The 26,619-nt window shown below is 38.9% G+C and overlaps 5 protein-coding genes across 6 annotated transcripts; 4 read left to right on the forward strand and 1 right to left on the reverse strand.

Annotated features, from left to right (window-relative positions):
• LOC122145267 lies at window positions 1–2,846 on the forward strand. Its single transcript, XM_042757860.1, has 2 exons — window positions 1–490; window positions 1,177–2,846. Exons 1-2 carry the CDS (start codon window positions 226–228, stop codon window positions 2,844–2,846), a joined length of 1,935 nt encoding a protein of 644 aa, XP_042613794.1. The 5' UTR covers window positions 1–225.
• A 512-nt stretch (window positions 2,847–3,358) lies between these two features.
• LOC109099369 lies at window positions 3,359–6,784 on the forward strand. Its single transcript, XM_042757964.1, has 8 exons — window positions 3,359–3,623; window positions 3,686–4,714; window positions 5,014–5,105; window positions 5,341–5,391; window positions 5,494–5,863; window positions 5,976–6,152; window positions 6,334–6,422; window positions 6,617–6,784. The coding sequence occupies exons 1-8, from the start codon at window positions 3,359–3,361 to the stop codon at window positions 6,644–6,646; spliced, it is 2,103 nt and encodes a 700-aa protein (XP_042613898.1). The 3' UTR covers window positions 6,647–6,784.
• Window positions 6,785–8,667: 1,883 nt separating this feature from the next.
• On the forward strand, window positions 8,668–14,881 carry LOC109067451 (AH receptor-interacting protein-like). The gene is made up of 7 exons (XM_042758866.1): window positions 8,668–8,842; window positions 9,616–9,798; window positions 9,960–10,148; window positions 10,647–10,823; window positions 12,577–12,718; window positions 13,752–13,984; window positions 14,105–14,881. Exons 1-7 carry the CDS (start codon window positions 8,744–8,746, stop codon window positions 14,108–14,110), a joined length of 1,029 nt encoding a protein of 342 aa, XP_042614800.1. The 5' UTR covers window positions 8,668–8,743; the 3' UTR covers window positions 14,111–14,881.
• A 118-nt stretch (window positions 14,882–14,999) lies between these two features.
• LOC109056476 (cyclin-dependent kinase 2-associated protein 2-like) lies at window positions 15,000–17,713 on the reverse strand. Of its 2 annotated transcripts, XM_019073681.2 has the most exons (6): window positions 17,607–17,713; window positions 17,438–17,493; window positions 17,016–17,173; window positions 16,456–16,547; window positions 15,878–15,998; window positions 15,000–15,307 (listed from the first exon to the last, which is right to left on the reverse strand). In XM_019073681.2, the coding sequence occupies exons 3-6, from the start codon at window positions 17,068–17,070 to the stop codon at window positions 15,240–15,242; spliced, it is 336 nt and encodes a 111-aa protein (XP_018929226.1). In that variant the 5' UTR covers window positions 17,071–17,173; window positions 17,438–17,493; window positions 17,607–17,713; the 3' UTR covers window positions 15,000–15,239. The 2 variants fall into 2 exon arrangements, with proteins under 2 accessions (XP_018929226.1, XP_018929225.1); XM_019073680.2 differs by having other exon boundaries at window positions 17,438–17,702.
• Window positions 17,714–20,053: 2,340 nt separating this feature from the next.
• Window positions 20,054–26,021, forward strand: LOC109056472 (leucine-rich repeat LGI family member 2-like). The gene is made up of 8 exons (XM_042758886.1): window positions 20,054–20,522; window positions 20,710–20,781; window positions 20,934–21,005; window positions 21,183–21,254; window positions 23,824–23,895; window positions 24,034–24,203; window positions 24,359–24,523; window positions 24,609–26,021. The coding sequence occupies exons 1-8, from the start codon at window positions 20,326–20,328 to the stop codon at window positions 25,424–25,426; spliced, it is 1,638 nt and encodes a 545-aa protein (XP_042614820.1). The 5' UTR covers window positions 20,054–20,325; the 3' UTR covers window positions 25,427–26,021.
• The last annotated feature ends 598 nt before the right edge of the window (window positions 26,022–26,619 follow it).

Consider the following 26,619-nt stretch of genomic DNA (forward strand, 5'->3'; position numbering starts at 1 on the left):
CTCTTTCTTTCTTATTTTTACTTCATTTGCGATTTTAGTTATCTTCAACGCATGCATTAATTCTTAACTTAACTTCTTACAAATTGCTTTTTGGTCAGCTGCAACTTGGGTCTCTCCACTTTGCTCATCTGCAGTTTAGAGAACAGCAGTGAAAATGAGACAGAAAAATCAAAAATCACACTGCAAAAAAGCTGAGAATTGTGGACAAGTGTACGAATTCCAACAATGTACAGCACCACATTATTCCAGCGATGCAGTGGAAACCCATTCACTACTGCTCCACCTCAAAACCAACCGGTTTCTGAAGTGGATGAGGTGAAAGGAGGAAAAATGAAGAAGAAATGTAAAAAGATAAAGAGGGTTTGGAAGGCACTATTTGGTAATAGGAGAGCTAGTGAAAAATACACCCAGAAGACAAGCTTATCTGAGGGTGAGAAAAAGGATCAGGGAGCTGATGCAGCTGTGCTACAGTCTAGGAGAAACACTGATAGTAAGTTACATGACCATTTTATGAGAATATGAAATTTGTTTATTTGTTTAAGTTTATCCAGGACTATATACATACTTTTTAGTTTATGAGCACTTGTAAAAAAAAATAATAAGATAAAATTAAATTAAAAAAATAGGGCACAGCAAAAAAAATTAGGGCCATATTACATCATACAAAATACTTTTGCTCAAGCATTGAAAAACTAAACTGTGTTATTTATTTGATACATGGACATGGAAATAGATGCTGTCACATTTTCAGAGACATTTTCAGCCTTGATGAATTAGTCTATGATCAGGAAGCACAATTTTCATTAAAAAACATTTACAGACCAGTAGTCTATGAACATTCAGATATGAATACGAAAATATGATCAAACTTGAAAGGCATGAACTATTTGAACACTAATTATTTAAATGTATTTTAAAGATGTTATAATGTTATATGAAAGTTGTTATAAAGTGTTAATATTTTATTTGTGAGACTTTTGGCACTTCCATGCTAAAGTAATTTTTCACTTGAACATGAGAGTGAAATGCTTGCACTGTAGAGCCCTGCCAAACATCAGAAAATAATTACTTCATAATTTATAGCTAGTGTACTTGCAGTAATATGAGTAGGCGGTAGTAAGAGGATGTCATATTTAACTTATGTTCATAATAATGGTTGATGTCATTCCTCTTTAGACCAGATTTCCAGTGTCCAAGGCCTCCTCCAAGATGCGGCCTGCACTGAGCCTGCCTCTGACGTGGATGGGGCGAAAGGAGGAAGAAAGAAGGAGAAATGTGAAAAGAAAAAGTTGATTTGGAAGGTACTTTTTGGTTGTATGAGACCTAGTAAAAAAGTCCTCCAAACTCCATCCTACACTGTGGCCAACCAGAAAGTCGTCCCCCTCCAAGCTCCAGCCCACACCGTCAACAACCAGAGTGATGAAGCCCTCCAAGCTCCAGTCCACGTTGAATCTGACTGGAGTGTTGATGCCCAACAAGCTCCAGTCCGCTCTGAATCCGACTGGAGTTTTGATGCCCTCCAAGCTCCAGTCCGCTCTGAGTCTGACTGGAGTTTTGATGCCCTCCAAGCTCCAGTCCACTCTGAATCCGACTGGAGTGTTGATGCCCTCCAAGCTCCAGTCCGGTCTGAGTCTGACTGGAGTTTTGATGCCCTCCAAGCTCCAGTCCACTCTGAATCCGACTGGAGTGTTGATGACCTCCAAGCTCCAGTCCGGTCTGAGTCTGACTGGAGTTTTGATGCCCTCCAAGCTCCAGTCCACTCTGAATCCGACTGGAGTTTTGATGCCCTCCAAGCTCCAGTCCACGTTGAATCCGACTGGAGTGTTGATGCCCTTCAAGCTCCAGTCCGCTCTGAATCCGACTGGAGCGTTGATGCCCTTCAAGCTCCAGTCCACGTTGAATCTGACTGGAGTGTTGATGCCCTTCAAGCTCCAGTCCGCTCTGAATCCGACTGGAGTTTTGATGCCCATCAAGCTCCAGTCCGCTCTGAATCCGACTGGAGTGTTGATGCCCTTCAAGCTCCAGTCCGCTCTGAGTCCAACTGGAGTGTTGATGCCCAACAAGCTCCAGTCCGCTCTGAATCCGACTGGAGTTTTGATGCCCTCCAAGCTCCAGTCCGCTCTGAGTCTGACTGGAGTTTTGATGCCCTCCAAGCTCCAGTCCACTCTGAATCCGACTGGAGTGTTGATGCCCTCCAAGCTCCAGTCCGGTCTGAGTCTGACTGGAGTTTTGATGCCCTCCAAGCTCCAGTCCACTCTGAATCCGACTGGAGTGTTGATGCCCTCCAAGCTCCAGTCCGGTCTGAGTCTGACTGGAGTTTTGATGCCCTCCAAGCTCCAGTCCACTCTGAATCCGACTGGAGTGTTGATGCCCTCCAAGCTCCAGTCTGCTCTGAATCTGACTGGAGTGTTGATGCCCTCCAAGCTCCAGTCCGCTCTCAATCCGACTGGAGTGTTGATGCCCTCCAAGCTCCAGTCCGGTCTGAGTCTGACTGGAGTTTTGATGCCCTTCAAGCTCCAGTCCACGTTGAATCTGACTGGAGTTTTGATGCCCTTCAAGCTCCAGTCCACGTTGAATCTGACTGGAGTTTTGATGCCCTCCAAGCTCCAGTCCACGTTGAATCTGACTGGAGTGTTGATGCCCTTCAAGCTCCAGTCCACGTTGAATCTGACTGGAGTGTTGATGCCCTTCAAGCTCCAGTCCGCTCTGAATCTGACTGGAGTTTTGATGCCCTCCAAGCTCCAGTCCACGTTGAATCTGACTGGAGTGTTGATGCCCTTCAAGCTCCAGTCCGCTCTGAATCCGACTGGAGTTTTGATTGCCCTTCAAGCTCCAGTCCGCTCTGAATCCGACTGGAGTGTTGATGCCCTTCAAGCTCCAGTCCGCTCTGAATCCGACCTGGAGTTTTGATGCCCAGCATGCTCCAGTCCACTCTGAATCTGACTGGAGTGTTGACGCCCAACAAGCTCCAGTCCTCTCTGAGTCTGACTGGAGTTTTGATGCCCTCCAAGCTCCAGCCCGTTCTGAGTCCAACTGGAGTTTTGATGCCCAACAAGCTCCAGTCCACGTCGAGTCCGACTGGGGTGTGGATGCACTCCAAGCTCCAGCCTGCTCTGAGTCCAACTGGAGTTTTGATGCCCAACAAGCTCCAGTCCGCTCTGAGTCCGACTGGAGTGTTGATGCCCTCCAAGCTCCAGTCCGGTCTGAGTCTGACTGGAGTTTTGATGCCCTCCAAGCTCCAGTCCACTCTGAATCCGACTGGAGTGTTGATGCCCTCCGCTCCAGTCTGCTCTGAATCTGACTGGAGTGTTGATGCCCTCCAAGCTCCAGTCCGCTCTCAATCCCGACTGGAGTGTTGATGCCCTACAAGCTCCAGTCCGGTCTGAGTCTGACTGGAGTTTTGATGCCCCTCCAAGCTCCAGTCCACGTTGAATCTGACTGGAGTGTTGATGCCCTTCAAGCTCCAGTCCACGTTGAATCAGACTGGAGTGTTGACGCCCTTCAAGCTCCAGTCCACGTTGAATCTGACTGGAGTTTTGATGCCCTCCAAGCTCCAGTCCACGTTGAATCTGACTGGAGTGTTGATGCCCTTCAAGCTCCAGTCCGCTCTGAATCCGACTGGAGTGTTGATGCCCTTCAAGCTCCAGTCCACGTTGAATCTGATGGAGTGTTGATGCCCTTCAAGCTCCAGTCCGCTCTGAATCCGACTGGAGTGTTGATGCCCTTCAAGCTCCAGTCCACTCTGAATCTGACTGGAGTGTTGATGCCCTTCAAGCTCCAGTCCGCTCTGAATCCGACTGGAGTTTTGATGCCCAGCATGCTCCAGTCCACTCTGAATCTGACTGGAGTGTTGACGCCCAACAAGCTCCAGTCCTCTCTGAGTCTGACTGGAGTTTTGATGCCCTCCAAGCTCCAGCCCGTTCTGAGTCCAACTGGAGTTTTGATGCCCAACAAGCTCCAGTCCACGTCGAGTCCGACTGGGGTGTGGATGCACTCCAAGCTCCAGCCCGCTCTGAGTCCAACTGGAGTTTTGATGCCCTCCAAGCTCCAGTCCACATCGAGTCTGACTGGAGTGTGGATGCCCTCCAAGCTCCAGCCCGCTCTGAGTCCAACTGGAGTTTTGATGCCCAACAAGCTCCAGTCCGCTCTGAGTCCGACAGGAATATTGATGCACACCAAGCACCAGTCTGCCCCGAGTCTTACTGGGGTCTTGATGCCCTCCAAGCTCCAGTCCGCTCTAAGTCCAACTGGAATATTGAAGCACACCAAGCACCAGTCTACGCCAAGTCTGACTGGAGTGTTGATGCCAGACAAGCTCCAGTCCAGGTGGAGTCCAACTGGAGTGTTGATGCACTCCAAGCTCCAGTCCACGCCAAGTCTTACTGGAGTCTTGATGCCATCCAAGCTCCAGTCCGCTCTGACTCCAACTGGAGTTTTGATGCCCTCCAAGCTCCAGTCTGCTCTGAGTCTTACTGGAATATTGATGCACACCAATTACCAGTCCACACCGAGTCTTACTGGAGTGTTGATGCCCAACAAGCTCCAGTCCAGGTCGAGTCCAGCTGGAGTGTTGATGCCCAACAAGCTCTGGTCCATGTCGAGCCCGACTGGAGTTTTGATGCTTTCCATGGTCCAGTACGTGCTGTGTTTGACTGGAGTACAGACATCCTACAAACTCCAGGCCACACCAAGTCTTTATTTGATCCTTGCTCAGGTATAAATCAGTCTTTCATTTGCACTTTGGAAATGTATACTTAATATTGATTTTTATGTGGTAATTGATGAATAAGAATTTGAAGTTCTTATGAAAAAAAAACTAATATTTTGATCATGTTGTTTTACTAAAATATCCAAATGAATTTTAATTAATTTGAGCTCATAAAACTGCATGTGTAAATTATATAAGATGAAAGAAAATAGTTTTTAGCATAGCTTTATGTTCAATAAATATAATCTCTGTAGGATGTCACTGTTTGATTTTTAATGTCAAATACTCTTATTTATCTTTTATAGACATCTTTTCCTGCTATGAAGTCGGCAATATGCTGGGTCAAGGAGGATTTGGAGCCGTCTATGAAGGGAGGCGTATGAAGGATGGCCTTGAGGTATCATGTTTTATTTCTTTCTTTTTTACTTAGGCAGTAATTTCTTATCTTCATCATTTTGCATTTGGTGCAAGTCCTTCTAGTGTATCTTATGTTTTTATATTTTTGCTTGGAATTTATATTCACAAAATTTTACATATCTGTTCAGGAATAATGATTGCAATGATATGACCTCTACACGTGTTAATTATAAATATTCATCATACAAATTCTTCTTCTTTCTTTTGTTGATCAGGTGGCAGTGAAATTTGTCAAGAAAACAGAGGATATGCAATACATCAACTTTGTAAGTAGACTGTGCTTTCTATATTTTTTCCCTTGAGTCACTGTTTTCAGTATTTGGGAATCCACCTCCGTCTAACCATCCTAAAACTTATTTTTCTTTCAGCCTGAACCTCTTCCACTGGAGGTTGCTCTTTTAATCCTCGTAAATGAAGGCCCCAGAGTTCCCCAGATAATCCAGCTGCTGGACTGGAAGGATGTGGGTGAATACTGCATCATGATTCTGGAGCGGCCTATTCCTTGCGAGGACTTGTTTGATTTTGTGCAGCGCCATGGAGGCAGAATCAACGAGGAGTTGGCTCGGGTTGTCATGCGGCAGGCAACACAAGCCGCTTACATGAGCTGCCAACGTGGAGTGCTGCACCGGGACATCAAAAAGGAAAACCTTTTGATCAACAAGGACACCCTAGAAGTCAAACTAATTGACTTTGGGTGCGGCGAACTCCTTCGAAGTGCACCCTATACTACATTCATGGGTATGTGTTGAAGCCAAAGAATAGAAATCACTCAAGTATCATGCTAATGGGCACCTAGACAAAATGCTGTGGTAATGCAATGCACATAACACAAAATCTCTTTTTCTGACAGGCACACGAATGTACTGTCCACCCGAATTCATATCAGAGGGCAAGTACCACGGGGAGCCAGCGACGGTATATTCATTGGGAGTGCTCTTGTTCTCGCTGGTATGCGGGACATTTCCAGACAGCGTCGACCTGATTATGATCAATCTGAACCATTGGTTTATAGCTGGCTTATCACTAGGTAAGATCTTCATGACAGCAAAGAAAGCTGATTGTAATTATAAATCATACAAAAGAGAAGAACAAAACATGACAGGCAAAAGAAAAATTCTAACCTTCTGTCCTGTCTAGTTGTACAGTTTAGAATAAAAGAGGTATGAAGATAAAAGTAATAATCAGTTGTCTTTCTTATCTTTCTGCAGAGTGCTGCCAATTGATCTGCTCTTGCCTGCAGCGTGAGCCAACGGAGCGCCTCGATTTGGGCAAGATTCTGTACCATAAATGGTTTAAGGTACTGAACTAAAATTTTTCAACGTTTAAAAAAGAGATTATTATAAATTATAAAGATTCTGAAAGCCTTTTGTGGATTATGTAGCCATTCCTTGTACATATTTAGATGATAAGTTGTAACAGTAGGAAGACACTCCAGTTTCCAAATCAAAAAATTACTTTAAACAATAACCCTGATTTTTACCTTTATTTCAGGGCACAGATATGGTGAAATTTGGCAAATAGTGGCCATGCTTCCTGTCACAGCCAGCCCACGTGTTGTCATGTACTGACAGCTCATCATGACCCAGAGCTCCATTTCCATTATTGCAAACTCAGTGAAAAATATATATGTAAACGTATAGGACCTTAATGATGTTATAAATAACCTTTTTAATTACATGTTTGTTTTCATTCATATTTATATATTAGTTTATTTATATTATTCATATTAGTTTTAATAATACTGTATTTGTATATTATTGATTAATATTGTGGGGGTTTTTTTGTTTGTTTTTGTTTTTTTGCCTGGTCTTATAATCTTTTATCTTGTATGGTCTTATTATATCTTGTTGCCTCTGTTGGGGTATTACATAAAAAAATGACAGTGCTCTAACAACAGTTATTAGCTGAATACATTAATTAATGACAATTTACACTGAACATCAATAAATACATGAAGTAAACCAACACTGAAACCATTATGTGCATATTTTGGTGTAGCTGAGTGTCAGTTTCTCAGATTGTAGGACATGACAGTATCTGAAATACACAACTGAGTTTAGAATTAGGGTATATCTCTTTCATTTTCCAAAAGATCTCTTTTACAGTAGTGTAATAAAAGCTAACTTTCTCAAAGCTTATTGTTGAATTTCAATGTATCTGCTCCTTCTATTTATGCTGTATACTGTAATAGACATTGACTGTTACAGTAACATGTATATATGTACATATAAAAGTGTTACATTTATAATTACTATTTCCTGCATCCAGTTCACTCCCACGTGTGAAGATGAAACGTCACATGGAGCACGTTGCATTGTGGGAAATAGTATCCCATGCAGCATCCTCAGATACATACATCAGATTTCAGCAAATGTAGTAGGTTCACAGTATACACATTGCATACTGCAATACCGTAGGAGTTGTATGGTAGTATGCCATTCAGTTTCTGTACTGGTTTCAGTACCTGAGTACTTACCTGAGTTATATTTAGCAGATTCTGGCAATTATAATAGGTCATCCGGTTATTCCATGCATGCAGAAATTTTGCATACTATGCAGTATACATACTGGATAGAGGAGAAATGGTAAGAGTAGTATATGGGATTTCGAACACTGCAATTGACTTGCAAAATGATTCCTGATTGCCAGTGTTCTCAGTGGAAGTTGAAAATCAGACCAGAACAATTAAGTACAAAAACAGTCAATACTCTCCTTATAAAAATCACAAAACACACAATCTTAAATCTTTTTATAACCGATTTGATGTGAAGTACTGATGTGGGAAAATACCTAGTGACAAAAGAAATGGAAATAAAATCCAACAGTACCACGGTCACTGATTCCACTTATAAACCACAACCCACTGTAAACGGGACACTGTTAGACAAGAAAAACAAGGAATATGCTCAAATTAGGATATTCAAAACAATTGTTATTTATTTTAATGTATATTCAGGTGCTTTGAAATACAGAAAACAAAGTAGGTGTGGTATTCAAGGTACCAGATTTTAATGTCAGAATTAATAAAAGATTTTTAGACAATCTATCAGTATATACTATAGAGAAAACACAAACGCAAAACAGCATTACAGTGGGTTAAGGAAAATAAACCTTTGAGGACACTTATGTTCTGACTCAAGTTCATCTTTAAGGATATTAGAAACAGGTCTTATGAAAAGCAAAGCTGGTGTGCTGATAGAGATCCCTCAGACAATGTACAAGATTCAGATGATGGGTTTAAAGGTACCTCACTGTTGGGTACCAGCTAATAGGTGTAAAGAGAAACACGTTGGCAGATAATTGTGCAAAGTAATAACAATCAAAGAAATGTTGGTAAAGGTAGAATAACAAAGAAAAATATAAATTAAGAAACAAATCGCATGATAAATGGTTTAATTTTTAATGCAATATCTGAAAAAGACATGAGTATTTTAGGAGATAACACTAATATGGTCGCACAATCTTAACCCACACCAGCAGGTGGCGGTAATGCACCTTAAAGTTGTAAGCCACCCATCCAAAGAAAATCAAGAAGAAGCAAGAGTAGGCTAGTGATGTTCCGCGCTGCAGCGCCATCTGGACTCAACGGAGTGACGCTCTTCTACATCTTCCAGAAGAATGGAGGAAACTGACATAAAGCTCAGAGCTGATGGCATTCAGAAAAAAGTCATCTCTCCCGGGAAAGGAGAACTTTCAACGTTTCCCGATGGAACAAAGGTAGTATAACCTACAGGGCACATTTTACAGTAATGAAATGTCGAGACGACCAACAATTGTGTTGTTATTTAAAGTGTCGTACTCTGAAGATAGGGAGCTAGCTGTATTCGCCAGTTTTGACGCATAATATGGGCTTAATTTCGACGGAAAATAGGCCAAAAGTCGTACAGTGTAATGCGTTATGCATATATCGCAATGCAAACAGAATCATTTCAACTGGTGTGTGTCTTATTTTTATAAGGGAGGCGCCAGGGATTCAGATTTAGCCGTTAGCTAAGCATCGGGATGGATACCTGATGCTGTGTAGTCTATGAAGGCCGCCTCACAAACAGGATGTCTGTCTGTTTGCATTTCTGCCACTGAGAGGGGAGAAAAAAGTGACAGCTGAAAGCTACGTGCCCCATAACAGCTTCATCATAAAGGCGCTGGCTACATAAGCAACATCAATAATATAATATTAACCCTGTGGACCCTGACATGAAATAATATATCTGTTCTCTCTGCCTCGTGGTGCTTGAGGCGAAGGCAAGGGAACATATACAGTATAATAGTAGAAAAAACTTATTTATTTATTTAACCTTAAGACAAAATGTGAATCATAGCATAGATGGGCAATACTAAATGTAAACAAACTGTTCTTGCGCTGAGAGCCTGTTGGGCTCAAAATGTAGAGAATTTTAATTAAAATGTCAATGCAACAAATATCATGTATAAATCGAATGCTTTATAATAAATAGTCAAATGAATGATTTTGTATTTTTCTCTCTTGAAAGGTGAAGTTTCATTACCGCACTAGCCTTTGTGATGGCACTGTGTTGGACGACTCCAGGACGATGGGAGGCCGCAGTAAACCTATGGAGCTCATACTGGGGAAGAAGTTCAAGCTTCCTGTTTGGGAGCAAGTGGTTACCACTATGAGAGAGGGTGAAATTGCTGATTTCACCTGTGATGTCAAGGTCGGTGACCTGTCTGTCAGTTCATTCTTCTCTGCCTCCTAATGTGTACCTATCTACATATTTGTAATATTACATATGTAAACAAATACAAATAATTATGTATTTTTTAGATTCGTACTGATTCTCAGTACTGATTTTTTTTTTGTTTTTAATACTCCTAGCACACAGCTCTCTACCCTCTGGTTTCTCTGTCACTACGCAACATCAGCCATGGAAAAGACCCACTGGAAGGACAGAGACACTGCTGTGGAATAGCTCAGGTTCACTCACATCATTCTATGGGTCACTCCGATCTGGATAAGTTGCAGGCTAATCCTCAGCCTCTAGTTTTTACTCTGGAAATGCTAGAGGTGAGAAACAGTAGCATGATCTCATTTTTAGAGGTGCAGTTTTACATGAGAGTGGACAGAGACTCAGACAACCACATGAACAACCACATAACTAAAATTCTTGTCCGCTCCATATGCATTTTAAGGTGTTAAAGGGACAGTTCACCCAAAAATGAAAATTCTATTATCATTTACTCACCCTCTTCTTGTTCCAAACCTGTATGAGTTTCAGTTTTCTGCTCAAGGTATTTTGAAGAATGTTGGTTACAGTTGATGGTAGCCATCCATGCTATGGAAGTCAGTGGTCACCGTCATCTGTTTGGTTACTAACATTATTCAAGATATCTTGTGTTCAACAGCTGAAAGAAATTCATATATATCATCTTAGAGAAACTATTCCCCCAACTGAACTAAATATAATATGCATTTCTACTAATTTAACAAATATATACCTAAATTGCAAAATAGTTGTTGGTAATTCCCACTTGCTGATTCATGATTCTGATTCTCATCTTCCCAATCTTGCCTCCTGGATCCTTCCAACTGGAAATTTGGGCAATGACAGATGAGGAGAAAATGCAGGCCATACCTCAGATCCATGAGGAGGGAAATGCGCTCTTCAAGAGTGGCGATATTACAGCAGCTGCTGAGAAGTACTACAGTGCCATAGCTTGTCTGAAGAACTTACAGATGAAGGTCAGCCTTAATAGCTGCTGAGCAATGAGTGGTCCTCATTAATAACCTAGACCAGGGGTCTTCAGTCTCGGTCCTGGAGGGCCGGTGTCCTGCAGAGTTTAGCTACCCTAATCAAACACACCTGAACCAGCTAATCAAGGTCTTTACAAGGCATGCTAGAAACTATCAGGCAGGTGTGTTGAGGCAAGTTGAAGCTAAACTCTGCATGACACCGGTCCTCCAGGACAGATTTTGGAGACCCCTGACCTAGACTGTGAATCTGTCTCGCCACAGTTTCAAAATGAACCAAAATTATTTCTACACTTGCAGTCTCTGACACACTCTGTGTTTTAAAGGTGACATATCAAGTGCTATAATCAGGTCCCAGGTTGTGATCTACCAACCAAGGAAATGTGAAAAAGATTAACCCAGTAACTTTGTTTTGGGAAGCCTTTTTCTGTAAGCGTCTGAGAAAACAAGCTTCACAGACACATTCTGGGGACACCAGAGACTTATATTACACATTGTAAAAAGGGGCTTAATATGTCTCCTTCAAAGTGAAGCACAGCATTGCGTTAATGTGCATGATCCTCCTGTGTTTTCAGCGTCTCAGAGTGGCTCGATTCTCATAAAATGCAAGAAAGTCCATCTCTGCATATGCTGAGAGTTTGGGAATGCAATGTGCACCAAGTTCACTTTATTTTTACAGTTGCATAAATGTTTTGTTGACAGCTGTTTACAGCAGTTCACTGGATTTGTAATGAAGTATTTCTATACCCGCTGTCACAGAAACTTGTCTGTCTTCTGTCTTAACAATGTTATACTATTATCATTATTATTATCTCTAATATCAAAAAATATTATTTTCACATTGTTTGGTTTCCTAAAAAGACAAATGTAAAGTGTGATTGTAATATGAGAAACTATCACTAAAAAGAAACCAAAAAGAGTCCTTTTTAAAGTCCATTTACAAATTGCAAATTACATTGCAAAGTTCATTCTTGGGTTGCCAGATGTCAAGAGTTCAGATCCCCCAATCAGAGCTTTTCTCTTAAACAGATACATTTTCCTCTCAGTGTTTTTCTTGATCTCCCAAAGTGGCAACCATGCGCACTTGCACTCTGGCCTGCAAAAAAGCACTAATGATCTGAAAACTCAGACAAACATATACATTGGAGTTAAGAAATCTCCACTGAGATATTCTGCTCAGATGAAAGTGTTATAAAGCCAGTCTGCTTTCCTCTACAAGGCCACCTGAGCTGTTTGCTGTGACTAAATTTTTGGAAAAAAAAAAACTTTCTCATTGGAAAATAAATCCAAATATGAATCTTGCATATGTTGTTTGTAATTGTGGTAACTGAATAAATGCATTTAGACAACCTCTGTGTTACAGTTAAAGGTTGTTTAATAACAAAATATTAAAATAATTTAGAATTAATATTTCGCTTTTTATGATTTCAAGTTTTCATCATTTAGAGCGTTAATGTATATAAAGCAGGAAATTAGATGGGGTAAAAATAAACCCTGCATATGAGCTGACATTTTCTTTATTTGTGCTCACTATTATTCATGTCGTGGTGAATAATTCAGCAAAAAAAATAAAAAATAATAATAATATATATATATATATATATATATATATATATATATATATATATATAAAAAAGTTTTTTTTTTTTTTTTTCAGTTTAACCATTGTGCAGCCCTAGCCAACAGTGTATTATTATACTCAAGGTTGGAAGTTTTACTTTAAACATATATTCTCTGTTTATAGGAGCGTCCGGGTGATGACCAGTGGATCAAACTAGATCTCATGATCACTCCTCTCCTTCTCAACTATTGCCAGTGCAAGCAACTTTTGGGCCAGTACTATGAAGTTTTGGAGCACTGCTCTTCTATCATCAACAAGTACGATGGTAAATATCAAAACTACTCCTAAGCCTAATTTTTTTTTAACAACCCACTTTGTTTATTGAAGAAAGTGTAGCCAAGTATGGTGTCCCATACTTAGAATTTGTGGTCTGCATTAAACCAAAGTTCCAAAGATGGCCGCCGAGTGACATGACTTGTCTTAAAAGGACTTTGATTAAACCCATCTAAGTGAACACACACACAGAGCATTCACTCCACACACCTACAATCCCTGCTGGTACCGGGACTCAATTCTGCGACCTTTGGGTTACAAGTCCGACTCTCTAACCATAGTCTCAGCCTCAGGCCTCCCGCCCACAGACCGCTGGCTGAACGTCTGATGCATACGTCACACAAAATTGGAAACACTTCAGGAGTTTTAAAGTCGGCATCAGATTAGTTGAATTATACAGGATTTCCGGGAGAAATGTGTGTTGCGTTCTTTAACGTTCCACCTGGAAACAAAGATGGCGTGACGCCAAACCCCCTCACGAAAGAAGAAAGCCGTCGTGTTTACAACTGCAACGACGAACACTTATCAGGATCAACTAAACGCTCGTTTCTCAAAAGTATGTAAAATATTTAAAGTTTGCGGCATAGAATCTTTAAAATATGTCCAAGAATTTTACACACAGGTCTGTTATTGTGGCGACATTTCAATGGCTGAAACGTGACGCTGAACGTAACGAACTGTGATTGGTTGTTTGACATGTCGGTCAAGCGGCCTCATGGGTGGGCCTTGGCCAATGAAAGCTGCCATGGATCCATCAGTCTGAAGGTCTGGCTACGCAAGACTACGCTAACCTATAGGCCATGACCGTTCCAGCTAGGCATCTCAAAGAAGCTTATTTTAACTTCTACAGGATTTTTAGGTTAATAAAAGCTGCACTAGTATCACGTGCCTTACAAACAAGCTATGGTTAACTAAAAATACTAAACTGTCTTTGAAACAAGACTTAGCATGAGCATTCTCCTACCATGAGTAACATTTAATAATTGTATTACTGATGCCCATACTCATTCTTATCTTTCTCGTAGACAATGTGAAGGCATATTTCAAACGAGGAAAAGCTCATGCAGCAGTATGGAATGAAGCAGAGGCAAGAGATGACTTTGACAAAGTGATTAAATTAGACCCATCACTTGAAAGCTCAGTTGCAAAGGAGTTGAGGGCAATGGAGGATCGCATTCGGGAAAAACAGAAAGAGGAGAAGGGACGCTACAAAAACCTTTTCAACTATAGCAGCAAAGCCTCTGCTGCAGCTTCCACGGTTCGTTCGGTCTTCCATCTCATAACCAAATTCTAAATTAGTGAATATTTAAAAACTATTGTTAAACAATAACAAAAACTGCTCAGTTAAGTAACCTATGCTATTTTCCTCTCTTTTTAGGGCTGAAACAAAGATGAACTTCCAATTTTACATTTATATGGATGCAGTTAGGCCATTGTCAAGTTGGAACACATGCACTCTGATAAATCGGTCCCTCACAAGTTCATCATATTGTTAATCACCACCTCCTCATGTATTATTAGTAAACTGATACACCAGTGAGGAGTGCATAGCTTTAAATGCACTTGAATCCATTCATTTATCCCTGGAGTAACCCATCATTTATTGAGAAGTGCCCATTTTTATTCAGTTGCTAATGGGATCTGCATCTCCTGTGAACCAGAAATGAGTAAATACCAGCTTACTGCCTTGTTACCTTGTATATTCAGTCTTTGAATATAGTTGATAGAACCTAGTTCATTAAGGACAGTGCTTTTTAAGGGCAGTGTGAATGAACCAAACTTCTGAACTTCCAAAATCTGAAGATGATAAAATTCTAGCCTGGTTAAATAGGATTTCTTTGACTATATCCCTCAATTTTTTGTTATTTTTTTGTATTTATCATGTTTATTAATTTTATTGCTATTAACCCTCATTGTCTTTACATGTATACTACACACTTAATATCAAAAGATTAAGGAAATTAGAAGGTCTATGAACTATGTAAGTGAAAGACACAATGTAAACACTGTGATGTTATGTAAAAGTATCCACTTCCCCATCATTGAAACTGAAAACATATTCATTCACTTTGTGTTGTTCATTAATGGATTTGTCAGTTACATCTATATATGTCACTACAAATAAATTGCTATTTTCAAAACACTTTTTAAACAGTTGTTGCAACTGTTCTGCATTTTTTGTGACTGAAGCCAAATAAAAATCTTTGAAAATCACTTATCCCCCATTTCACACAAGCAACTCTTGCATTCAATGAAATTGAAAATCTGACCAATTGTTTTGTTTTTTTATTTAAATACAGAATTGCAAAAATTGGGCTTAAAAAATTTCTATGCTAATCGTGTTAACACTACATGAGGTGTACATCGGGAGATAGCTATGCATGATGGACAAAGGTCAATAAGAAAGATATAAAGTAAATATCTTGGCAAAGAGAAGGAGCATGTTTATGAGAAACAAACCAATGGGGAGACAAGTACCAGAGGGAGGGTGAGTGTGTGTGTGAATGTGAATGTTATGTGCGAGCACTCCGCTCTGTCTCCGCTAGACACTCCCTGACAAGAGCACGTGCGTGGATGATACCTGATGAAAGACAAAGACTTATCAGTCATTTCAAACAAGCAAACATTTACCCAAATAAGATCAAGCGCTAACATACAAACGTGCAAAATGACTACTAAGTAGTTATGTAGATTGACATGCCATTTACTAATGAACCAGGTAGCACTGGTTGTAAAATACTGTATTTGTATGTATACTATAAATAGACACTAAAAAAAGCATTACAGATCAGGCATTAGAAGTTACAACTTTTACATGCATTGCAACTTCAATAATTTATCAGCAATATAAAGAAATTATCTATATCACAAATAAGTGGTTTACTTGCACTGGAATTAATGGCTACTGGAATTATAAATATTCGGAACACTTTTTCTATATTAATTTTACTTCAGTGACAAGCACGACAGCTTAGTAAGAAAGTCTTTAGTCTGACAAAAGAAACATTGTAAGTCTGATTTCACATAGATCTGAAAAATGCTGAAAACTCTTATCACAACTGCACTTAGGCTCACATTATTCTCGGGGGCTAAAAATCACTGACTGCTACAAATGTGCTGCATGCACTTTATTCCGAAGGGTTTGGAGTACCTCTCTTCAGCCTCTCCATGGCACTTTTGCTGCCAGCATAGGTAGGACGAATTTCACGGCTCATCTCCTCAATGACGGAGAGCAGCTCACTATAGGTAGATCCCTGTGACACTTTAACAGGCTACAGAATACAAGAGAAGTCTAAGTGATATGAATCCTCATTTTTATGAGATGTATATGTGTGTGTGTATATATATATATATATATATATATATATATATATATATATATATGACCATGTGACACTGAAAGGTAAAGTTATGGCTGCTAAAAAATTCAGAATCGCCATCACAGAAATAAGTTACATTTTTTAAAAATGTAAATTTAAAACTTCTATATTTTAATGTAATATTTCAACTGTTTTTATTTTATGTTACTGTATTTTGATTAAATTTATGCATAATTGGTGAGCATAAGAAACCTGTTTAAAAAAAAAATCAAAACTTTTAATGTGTACTAATGTGTGTAATGTTAGTGTATTTATTCCAAATAAAACAGACACATTGGGCATTTATCATCATAATTCCAAGTCTGCAAATGTATCTAAAAAGCCCACTGTTATCAAAAATGTAACTTACTTGTACAAAGCCCATTGAAGGTGGACCAAAGTCACTAAATGCTGGTCTAAAGTTAGAAGAGGAAGCCAGTGATGGAGATGAGCCACATGATCCTAACACCAGAGAGCAAGAGGAAGACCAATCACAAATCAAGGAAATGTCAAAAGGCCAAACTCAACCAATGACATCTTGCCACCCAATGTGTGTATGAAAGGAAGTGAGGTAAAATACAGCCAATATTAGATGCATTCACAGATGTGATAGATGCATTCACGGATGTGATGGCTTGGTACACTCACAAATGGATAAGAAAACTTTAGCTTTTAAACTTAAACGCGATAGGGTGCGCTTAGCAGCACAATATACCACATTTATGCGATGAGCGAGACAGATGGCTATGGCTCCTTTAACTCCTCCCCCTTTATCCGTGTCTCTGACCTCTTTTACAGTAGGTTCACTGACCCCTTTCCCCGGGATTAAAACGGTGCGTTTCAAAAGATGCTAGACAAAAACGACCTCAAATGTAAAGAATATGAATGCAGAAGAATAAATGAATGAACCGAGAGCACAATGAAACTCACCTGGAGGAGTGTGGTTGGAGCCGGTGGGTGCGGGGGCGATCGGCTTGTAACTCATATTTACACCGCCGTCGACTGTAACCTCGCTTGATAAAGTTCCCGCTTTTCTTCTGAATGCAATTTCGATGGGCTTTCGTATCTAAAGCAGGAACGACGATGACCTAATGTAAACACAAAGAGTAGATATACATATAGACATAAGAAGAGGTGAGGGACATGATAAAGGCTAGCGGACTACCCTCTAAACTTAACCGGCTTCAAACAGTGCCTTCTCTTTTTAAACCGCCTGGAATTGACTCACTTTTTCAGTATTTCCAGTAAGGGTAAACCAACGACCCATTTTATATAAAAACGAAATATATTTGGTGTATTAAAGAGCGGAGGATGCCTGTAGTGGTTTATGAAAGGTAAATGTAACTACCCACCTCTTCCGCGAACTCGCTCGACAGCGACACGCGCTAAATATCCAAGAAGCCGACAACTGAAACAAACAACAACAACCGTGAACACTTCGCGACACGTTGGGCAGTTTAAGAGGGTTTCAGGTCGCCGGTTTTCACTTGTTCGAGGAGGTAAAAGAGGAATAGAACGCACGGGAATAGTTTCATTCCGCGGAGGTGTCGATTCTACTCCTCTCTTCCTGCGCGTGCTAGCCTGCTATGTTATTTTCCCATGATACTCGGCAAAAAGAGTGACTGCGTCATCAGGCACACGCCTTTGCCCTCTTCTCTTCCACAATGAAGATTCCATTCTGGAATTTTCTTGTTGAGGTGTTTGGAGAGAGTGGACAACAATGAGATGGGAAAACGTTTGGAAAAAGGATCATCTTAAAAGTCGATTTATTTATTTATTTATCTATGTATTTATTTATAGAATGGCATAGAGCAGTAGAAAATAATAGAACTAAATAGAATGAATTCTATGAATTAGCCTATTGTTTGTCAATATGCAAGTATTCACTACTGCATGCGATGTACAGTACAGTACAATAAACAATACAACGTGCAATGTACATAAAAAAAAAATATATTAAATATGAATGTTTATTGACTGGCAGCGGTTTAAAGGAAAATGTTCTTTAATCAGGATGTTTTAGCTGTTAGTGATTTCCGGCTTCTTTGGAACGCAGGATGAGATGGATCCATTGTAATCTTTTAATGTGTATTTGGTGCATTAGATGTGCTAAAGGAAGATCAGTATCTATGAGCCAAAAGAAGTCATTTCAGTGCCATACCTTGGTTTCCACAATGGTAGTTTAAAAACAGACTAAACTGCTGACTGGTTTTCGATTTTCCTGTCTGACGAAGGAGAGTTTTTGAGGAGCCTTTCTGATGAGGTGGTCTATATTGATTTGCCTTTTTGAAGTGCTGCAAATATGGGTACTTAGGAATTTGCAGTCTAGAACGGTCATTTGTTTTCTGTTGATGCATTGGAAGTTTGCTCTGCAGGAAAACCCATGAAAACTTCTGCTGTATACTTCAGTAAAAGTGGCAGATTGTGAGTGGAGGCCATTTCACCGTCATCAATTTAAGCACCTCCCCTGGTCACATATACAGAAAGACCTTACATGCTGAAATCAGATCTGCCTCTAAATGATTAATGCTGTGCATACTGTAGCAGAGACGTGCACAGACATTTTGAGGGGCAGGGGCTCAAGTGGAAAAAAGGACACCTCTCATATTTATTACATTCTTTTCCTAAACAAAATGTAAAATATATTAGGGGTGCACGATATTGACAAAAAATATATCTCGATATTTTCTGGGATTTTATCGATAACGATAATTAGACTATATTTTTTCCTGAGTGTGTTATTGTGCTGATATCTTAAGGACTGCCGTGGACAGCTGACTCCTACCGTTTTTGATATTCTGCATATTCTGTCTGGTGATCAGTTCACAGCAGTGATAGAAATTAATATTTTCCAATAGGTTTAAATAGATGTTTACCTTTATAAAGCCATTTTTGCTAAAAGCTTTCATCATCTTTTCAGTCAAATTCTTAACTTGAATCAGTCAATTAATATTATAAGTCATTTGGGCTGTTACCAAGCAAATGAAATCAGTATTGACAAAATTGCATTGACACAATACTGTTTCCTTTGCACTGCAGAGGAAACACAGAAGCTGCATTAGAAGTGGCATTTAAATGCATTTACACACTGTTTAATGCAGCACATGAATATATTAACCTGCAGTTACAAATGTTTTTTTTTATTAATTATTTATTTATCATTTTTTTAAATGTGAAATTAAAACCGCCAGTTGGTAGCAGCAAGTCAGTGTTAATAAGTGAGTCACTGCGATTGAACCGAATCATTTAAAAATTGATTCATTCAATAGAGTGACAACAGTCAATTGTGTCTAAAATAAGTGTATTAAATTATTGTTTAATGAACTGCTGTGTAAAGTCTTTCAGTGATACTGATTAACTATGAAATTATATAAATATATACAAATAAATATATTTTGCGATCATTATAAATGCGTTTTAATAAACTGAATCATGCAGTGAAAGAATGCGCACTGCTCAAACTTACTAGACTTCCCATTGCCTTAGCAAAACTAGCTAATTTACATGGTAGCTGAGTCATGGATGTAAGCAAGACAAATGAACTATTTGTCTTTTGTCTTTTGGATAATTAGCTGTAAAATAAGTTACATTTAAATTTCTTTGATGTCTATGTGTGCACGTGCCTGAATGTAGCCTACTTAGCCTATCATTTATTTGTAAATGAGCCAAAGCTGTAATCACAATCTATATTTACCTACTATATATACCTACAGATTATACTAGATGCTGCATAAGTTACAACAATTTTTCTGGCAACCAGTAATAATCATATTGGACTCTACACATTAGCTATTGACTATTGTCGACGAAGTGAACGAATTGCTGCGTCATTACCACATATTCCACTTTGACACTTGTTTTCACTGTCAAGATAATTTGTGCAATTTCATACTTGCCCCACATATACAGATACAGAATTACAACAATTTTGCTGATATTATATTTAACCTATTTCAGTTAATAGCCTGTAGCTAAGAGGAAAACCGGAAGAGGTGTGATAAAACAATATAATTAGCACATTTTAAAAGCATCTAAAGGCAATTACAAACACAAATAAACAGTAGTGGTATGATTTGACAGTTACAAGTCTACTTTCATTAGCTTTTATTGGACTCGTGATGGCTCCTCTAATGGGACAGTCTAAAGCGCTGACTGCATCAGAGCTGCTGATTCTGAAGTCAGTGCTTCATGCTGCATCTCACTGTGCTGTGCGGGACAGGGGAGACTCCGCCTCAAAGCCATGCATCTCACAAACGATAAACTATCTAACATCCGAAAGTGTCTTTTGGTCACTTTACTGTTCGTTTGTTCATTTCAACTCTCCCGATCAAAGCGAATATTCAAATGTCCTTCAGGATGCACTTGTACGACAGATTCAATCATTTGCGTCGGTTCGTCTCTCATCCCACGGACTATACCGAGTGACATCAACTCTCTGTAAGTGTAATATTATGTTCGCGTAACATTTTATTTTGTAAATTTTTTTATAATTATATCAAACATAGTGGGATATATCTTATATTTGTGATTTCGAAACTGAACGTGCATCGTAGTGATTGGGGGAAAACCGGCAATAAACAAAAGAGGCATGCATATTTATTCATTTATTATATTCATTTTTTAGGAGTATTGTTAATTGCAGTTTCCCAGAAATCAAGGAGGCTATGTTCTCGCTAATGCCCTCACTGCAGTTACTGTAAGTGAATGCTGCATCACTTTTTTATAAATGTACTTGTTTATCTGCATTAAAAAAAGCTAACACGTTGGATACAAGGCATTCTTTGTTATGCTGGTCATATTTATGTTTTAGAATCTTCTGGCATATTCTGGCATCTTTTCTCTTCTTAGACTTCTTAGTTCAAATTCATTTTCTGAAATCAAGGAAGATGCATTCACAGGGCTTCCTCATCTTGAGTATTTGTAAGTATTTGGATAGCTTTTATGCATTTAAATTAATGCACAAAAAATGTTCTCTTCTTAACAGTATGTATTACTGACATATTTGTTGGATGTCTGGACCAGTTCATCAATATCCCTGTGGAGTGATTGGCTGAAGTCCTTTTTGTAAATTTTTTCTCATTTTATTTCTCTAACCAGATTTATTGAGGGTAACAAGATTGAAGAGATAAACAAATATGCCTTCAGAGGACTTAGGGATGTTACACATCTGTAAGTATATGACATACAGCAAGCAAAGGTTGTATTTATTTACACAAAGATTTCTGGTAGGCATCATTTAATTGAGAAGGTAATATATTTTTTGTTTAATATTTTATTTCAAATTGTCAGTACATAATGTTATACACTGCTGTCCAGTTTCATTATAAAGTACATTGTAGAGTGCCTAAACTCCTGATTTATTTTAGATGAATAGGTATAAACTATACATACCCAAATGGAAATGTAATATATTGCCATATATCAAGAGGGATTGCCATATACAGCATATTAACTATTAGGCAATATATAATTATTATATATTAATAGATAATACACATATAAATAATGTATATGATATATATATATATATATATATACATACAAACACACATACACAAACCCGATTCCAAAAAAGTTGGGACACTGTACAAATTGTGAACAAAAACAGAATGCAATGATGTGGAATTTTCAAATTTCAATATTTTATTCAGAATACAACATAGATGATATATAAAATGTTTAAACTGAGAAAATGTATCATTTTAAGGGAAAAATAAGTTGATTTTAAATTTCATGGCATCAACACATCTCAAAAAAGTTGGGACAAGGCCATGTTTACCACTGTGTGACATCCCCTCTTCTTTTTATAACAGTCTGCACACGTCTGGGGACTGAGGAGACAAGTTGCTCAAGTTTAGGAATAGGAATGTTGTCCCATTCTTGTCTAATACACACGACTTTCACTGCTCAACTTGCTCTTTTAGGTCTTCTTTGTTGCATCTTTCCTCTTTATGATGCGCCAAATGTTTTCTATGGGTGAAATATCTGGACTGCAGGCTTGCCATTTCAGTACCCGGATCCTTCTACTACACAGCCATGATGTTGCAATTGATGCAGTATGTGGTCTGGCAATGTCATGTTGGAAAATGCCAGGACTTCCCTGAAAGAGACGACGTCTGGATGGGAGCATATGTTGTTCTAGAACTTGGATATACCTTTCAGCATTGATGGTGCCTTTCCAGATGTGTATGCTGCTCATGCCACACGCACTCATGCAACCCCATACCATCAGAGATGCAGGCTTCTGAACCGAGTGCTGATAACAACTTGGGTTGTCCTTGTCCTCTTTAGTCCGGATGACATGGAATCCCAGTTTTCCCAGAGAAAATGCCTGCGCTTCTGGATCATGTTTAGATATGGCTTCTTTTTTGACCTATAGAGTTTTAGCCGGCAACAGCGAATGGCACGGTGGATTGTGTTCACCGACAATGTTTTCTGGAAGTATTCCTGAGCCCATGTTGTGATTTCCATTACAGTAGCATTCCTGTATGTGATGCGTGCCCTCAGGGCCTGCAAAGATCACGGACATCCAGTATGGTTTTCCCCTTACGCACAGAGATTGTTCCAGATTCTCTGAATCTTTGGATGATATTATGCACTGTAGATAATGATAACTTCAAACTCTTTGCAATTTTTCTCTGAGAAACTCCTTTCTGATATTGCTCCACTATTTTTCGCCGCAGCATTGGGGGAATTGGTGATCCTCTGCCCATCTTGACTTCTGATTGACACTGCCACACTGAGAGGCTCTTTTTATACCCAATCATGTTGCCAATTGACCTAATAAGTTGCAAAATGGTCCTCCAGCTGTTCCTTATATGTACATTTAACTTTTCCGGCCTCTTATTGCTACCTGCCCCAACTTTTTTGGAATGTGTAGATCTCATGAAATCCAAAATGAACCAATATTTGGCATGACATTTCTAAATGTCTCACTTTCAACATTTGATATGTTATCTATATTCCATTATGAATAAAATATAAGTTTATGAGATTCGTAAATTATTCCATTCCTTTTTTACTCACAATTTGTACAGTGTCCCAACTTTTTTGGAATCGGGTTTGTGTATATATATATATATATATATATATATATATATATGTGTGTGTGTGTGTGTGTTACGGAATACCCAGGAGGCTGAGGATAACAGAAAGACAGTTTTATTCAGGCACAAGCAGAGGAGCGGGTAGTGCTGGGAAAAGTGATATGGAGACTGGCAGTGATGAATTGATCCGTAGTAGAGGGGTAGAGACGTCAAGGTAGGGAGGTGTACCACACACACGCACGGAGATGGCTGGGAACTTCTGGAGATCGCTGGAGAGAGGTAAGTAGAGATAGAGTTAGTCCTTAGAGTTAGCATAAAGGTAAGACCTTGTTGCAAACGAGACCGGACGCTGACTGAGTGCGTGTGTGTGGTATTTGTAGTGCAGAGGTGATTGACTGTTGATCAGGGTCAGGTGGAAGTGCTCAGTACTCAGGTGAGGGCGTGCGCTGTGATTGAATGGAGGTGGAACCTGGCGTGTCTGTAACAATATGTATGTATATGTATATGTATATGTATATGTATATTGTATATATTTATATATATATATATATATATATATATATATATATATATGTAATTGTTCTGATTTCTAATATATTTCCCATATGGAAATGTAATATATGTATGTATATTACATTTGTGTAAGGTCTTCTATCCATTTGTACTGATTCATTTCCTCTCTGTTTTTACAGGTCATTAGCGAATAACAATTTAAAAACACTGCCCAGGGGTCTTTTTTCTGATCTGCGCTCTTTGATTGAACTGTGAGTTTTTCAGTTCTGTTCATATACCATGCTAAATAGCTGGGAAGCAATGATATTGCAGTCACATAATGTAGATATGATTTAGTTTATTTGCAGAGTTTCTTAGAGTGTTTTGATCATTTCATGTCTAATAAACAGAGATCTGCGAGGGAACATGTTCCATTGTGACTGTGAATCCATGTGGCTGATGCTGTGGTTGAAGCGATCCAATGCCACAACCTCTGATGTTTACTGTGCCAGTCCATCTGGCATGAAGGGTGTCCCATTAAAGGATGTCCCAGAAAAACACAGCAAGTGTGTCTCCACAGGTAACTAAATGTCTGTTGCTTAGATAGCTCAGATTTTATGTTAAAGTTTTGCACTGAGTGTCTTGATAAATGCAGTGAAAAGGTGTGATTTGCTCACACTTGTTTAGTGACAATGAATAAATGTGCTTCCATATGTCTGGTTCTTTTCCCTTCAGATTTTGTTCAGCATCAAATAGTGAATACTCAATCAATGTCAGCAGACATCTTCTCTCACAAAGATGATATATATGTGGCTATGGCAGTTCCAAACTCAGACAGCTGCATAATCATGGAATGGGATCATATTGAGACTAAATTCAGGCCTTTTGATAACATCACAGGTTTGACTCCATAATCATTTGTCATATGTCATAAAAATGAAAGAATGCAGATGATGATTTCATTTTTGAATATATTATATTTCAGGACGGTCTGTTGTTGGATGCCGGTCTGTTCTGATCAACGAGCAGGCATTTGTCATTGTCTCCCAACTCTTTGATGGCTCCCTTGTCTATAAATATGACCAAGCACAGAATAAGTTCACCAAGTTTCAGGCAGTTGAAATGCTTAATGTGTCCAAGCCTAACGACATCGAAGTCTTCCAGATTGGAGTTGACTGGTTCTTCCTAATTGTGGACAGTTCCAAAGCTGGAATGACAACTCTTTTTAAATGGAATGGAACTGGTTTCTACTCATACCAATTCCTTCATGAGTGGTTTCGTGATACAGATGCAGAGTTTTTTGATTTAGATGGCAAATCTGTTCTCATACTTGTGAGCCGTTCTCAGGTTCCTGTTATCTACCAATGGAACAAGAGCACCCAGAAGTTTGTTCTCCATGATGAGATAGCAAATATGGATGACATTGTCAGTGTGAAGGCCTTTAGGATCAATGATGTGCCCTACCTTGCGCTCGCCTGCTACATCGGTGACTCAAAAGTCATGAAGTGGACGGGCAAACACTTTGAGGAAGTACAGGGCTTCCCTTCACGTGGCGCCACAGTATTACAGCCAATCAAGTTCAAAGACCAGCACTATTTGATTCTTAGCAGTGATTATTCTTTCTCCCAGATCCTCAGGTGGGATGAGGAAAACCAGAATTTTATCAAGTTCAGAGATGTTTATGTTCAATGGCCACGCTCATTCACAGCACTGTCCACAGACCAGCGTGATTTTGTGCTGGCCACCAGTTTCAAAGGCAAAACCATGGTTTTTGAACATATTTCAGTGGATTATAGTAAATGAGGCATATGCTGTTACTCGATGCATCTGGACAAATGCTAAAACAAAACTCTATTCTTTAATATATGTATACATGTAACCATAATATTTATTAATGTAATGTTACTTTAACAAAAAGGGCCAAAACCCAGTGCACATGTCTATCTTCTGTCTTGCAAAAGTTATTTATGCAACATTTTCTATAAAAGTTTAAATAAATAATGCTTTGCGGCTTAATTTATTCAGACATTGAAAATGCCTGACTGTTTGATTATATCAGGGCCCATTTAATAATTTCTTTGTGATATACTGTATCACGTTCACCAAAGGTGGTCCTGCTTCAATCCAAGAGACTGTGGACTTGTCAGCTCCAAGCTAATTTATTCTACTGAGCTGGTTTGACTTTATGCAAGCATGTTATTGGTGCTGAGTAGTGATATTATTCAGTAGAGACTATCAGTTCCATTGCCTTTCATGAATGAAATCCTAGAAATGTTTTATTTATTTTTATTATTATTACAGAGAAGGATCCTTAAATACTCTAGCTGGCCGAGCATTATACTGGATGTACATTTGAAAATATATTATTGATAATAAATAAAACAGCATCTTATTTTTATCTGTTCATTCATGTTTGTTCTTATTTACATATATGCATTTTCAGTTTCATAAGGAAGTTAACTGGACAAAAGGTTTCGCAGCCCGTTGTTTTGAATGCATCACTGTTCCACATACTGTCAAGATAAAACACAACATAACAAGAAAGAAGCACGTTAAAGCTGACGTTTCAGATGACACTTCATTTTTTGACAGTGAGAAACTGCTTATGTTCACCAGGATCTCTTTACTAATCAGTCAGCAGCATCATTCTTTTTGACAGAGCACTTAGGTTTGATAAATAAGACCAGAGACAATGTACTCACATGTAGCTTACATTTAAAGTAAGCACAGAAAGTACAGTGATGTGAAAAATTGTGAATCCTGATCTCTTTTTTTTTTTTTGCATGTGTGTCACACTTTAATGTTTCAGATCAAACAAATTTAAATATTAGTAAAAGATAACACAAGTGAACACAACAAGCATGTAGGCCATGTAGTTTTGTGTGACAAACATGCAAAAAAAAATAAGAAATCAAGAAGGGGGACAACACTTTTTCACACGACTGTATGTGTGACACAGAGGTCTATTTATATTATTTTTTTTTTTTTTACTATGT

Source organism: Cyprinus carpio, chromosome A1 (assembly GCF_018340385.1).
Source record: "Cyprinus carpio isolate SPL01 chromosome A1, ASM1834038v1, whole genome shotgun sequence".
Taxonomy (NCBI): domain Eukaryota; kingdom Metazoa; phylum Chordata; class Actinopteri; order Cypriniformes; family Cyprinidae; genus Cyprinus; species Cyprinus carpio.

Coding starts and splice junctions, on each gene's coding strand:
- LOC122145267 (XM_042757860.1), top strand. CDS start 226: ATGTACAGCACCACATTATTCCAGCGATGCAGTGGAAACCCATTCACT. Junction 491..1,176: donor GTCTAGGAGAAACACTGATA/GTAAGTTACATG, acceptor ATTCCTCTTTAG/ACCAGATTTCCAGTGTCCAA.
- LOC109099369 (XM_042757964.1), top strand. CDS start 3,359: ATGCCCTACAAGCTCCAGTCCGGTCTGAGTCTGACTGGAGTTTTGATG. Junction 5,106..5,340: donor GTATGAAGGATGGCCTTGAG/GTATCATGTTTT, acceptor TTTGTTGATCAG/GTGGCAGTGAAATTTGTCAA. Junction 6,153..6,333: donor TATAGCTGGCTTATCACTAG/GTAAGATCTTCA, acceptor ATCTTTCTGCAG/AGTGCTGCCAATTGATCTGC.
- LOC109067451 (XM_042758866.1), top strand. CDS start 8,744: ATGGAGGAAACTGACATAAAGCTCAGAGCTGATGGCATTCAGAAAAAA. Junction 10,824..12,576: donor TGAAGAACTTACAGATGAAG/GTCAGCCTTAAT, acceptor CTCTGTTTATAG/GAGCGTCCGGGTGATGACCA. Junction 12,719..13,751: donor TATCATCAACAAGTACGATG/GTAAATATCAAA, acceptor TCTTTCTCGTAG/ACAATGTGAAGGCATATTTC.
- LOC109056476 (XM_019073681.2), bottom strand. CDS start 17,070: ATGAGTTACAAGCCGATCGCCCCCGCACCCACCGGCTCCAACCACACT. Junction 16,548..17,015: donor CTCCAACCACACTCCTCCAG/GTGAGTTTCATT, acceptor CTCTGGTGTTAG/GATCATGTGGCTCATCTCCA. Junction 15,999..16,455: donor CTTCAATGGGCTTTGTACAA/GTAAGTTACATT, acceptor TGTATTCTGTAG/CCTGTTAAAGTGTCACAGGG.
- LOC109056472 (XM_042758886.1), top strand. CDS start 20,326: ATGCATCTCACAAACGATAAACTATCTAACATCCGAAAGTGTCTTTTG. Junction 20,523..20,709: donor CCGAGTGACATCAACTCTCT/GTAAGTGTAATA, acceptor TTCATTTTTTAG/GAGTATTGTTAATTGCAGTT. Junction 23,896..24,033: donor CTGCGCTCTTTGATTGAACT/GTGAGTTTTTCA, acceptor TCTAATAAACAG/AGATCTGCGAGGGAACATGT.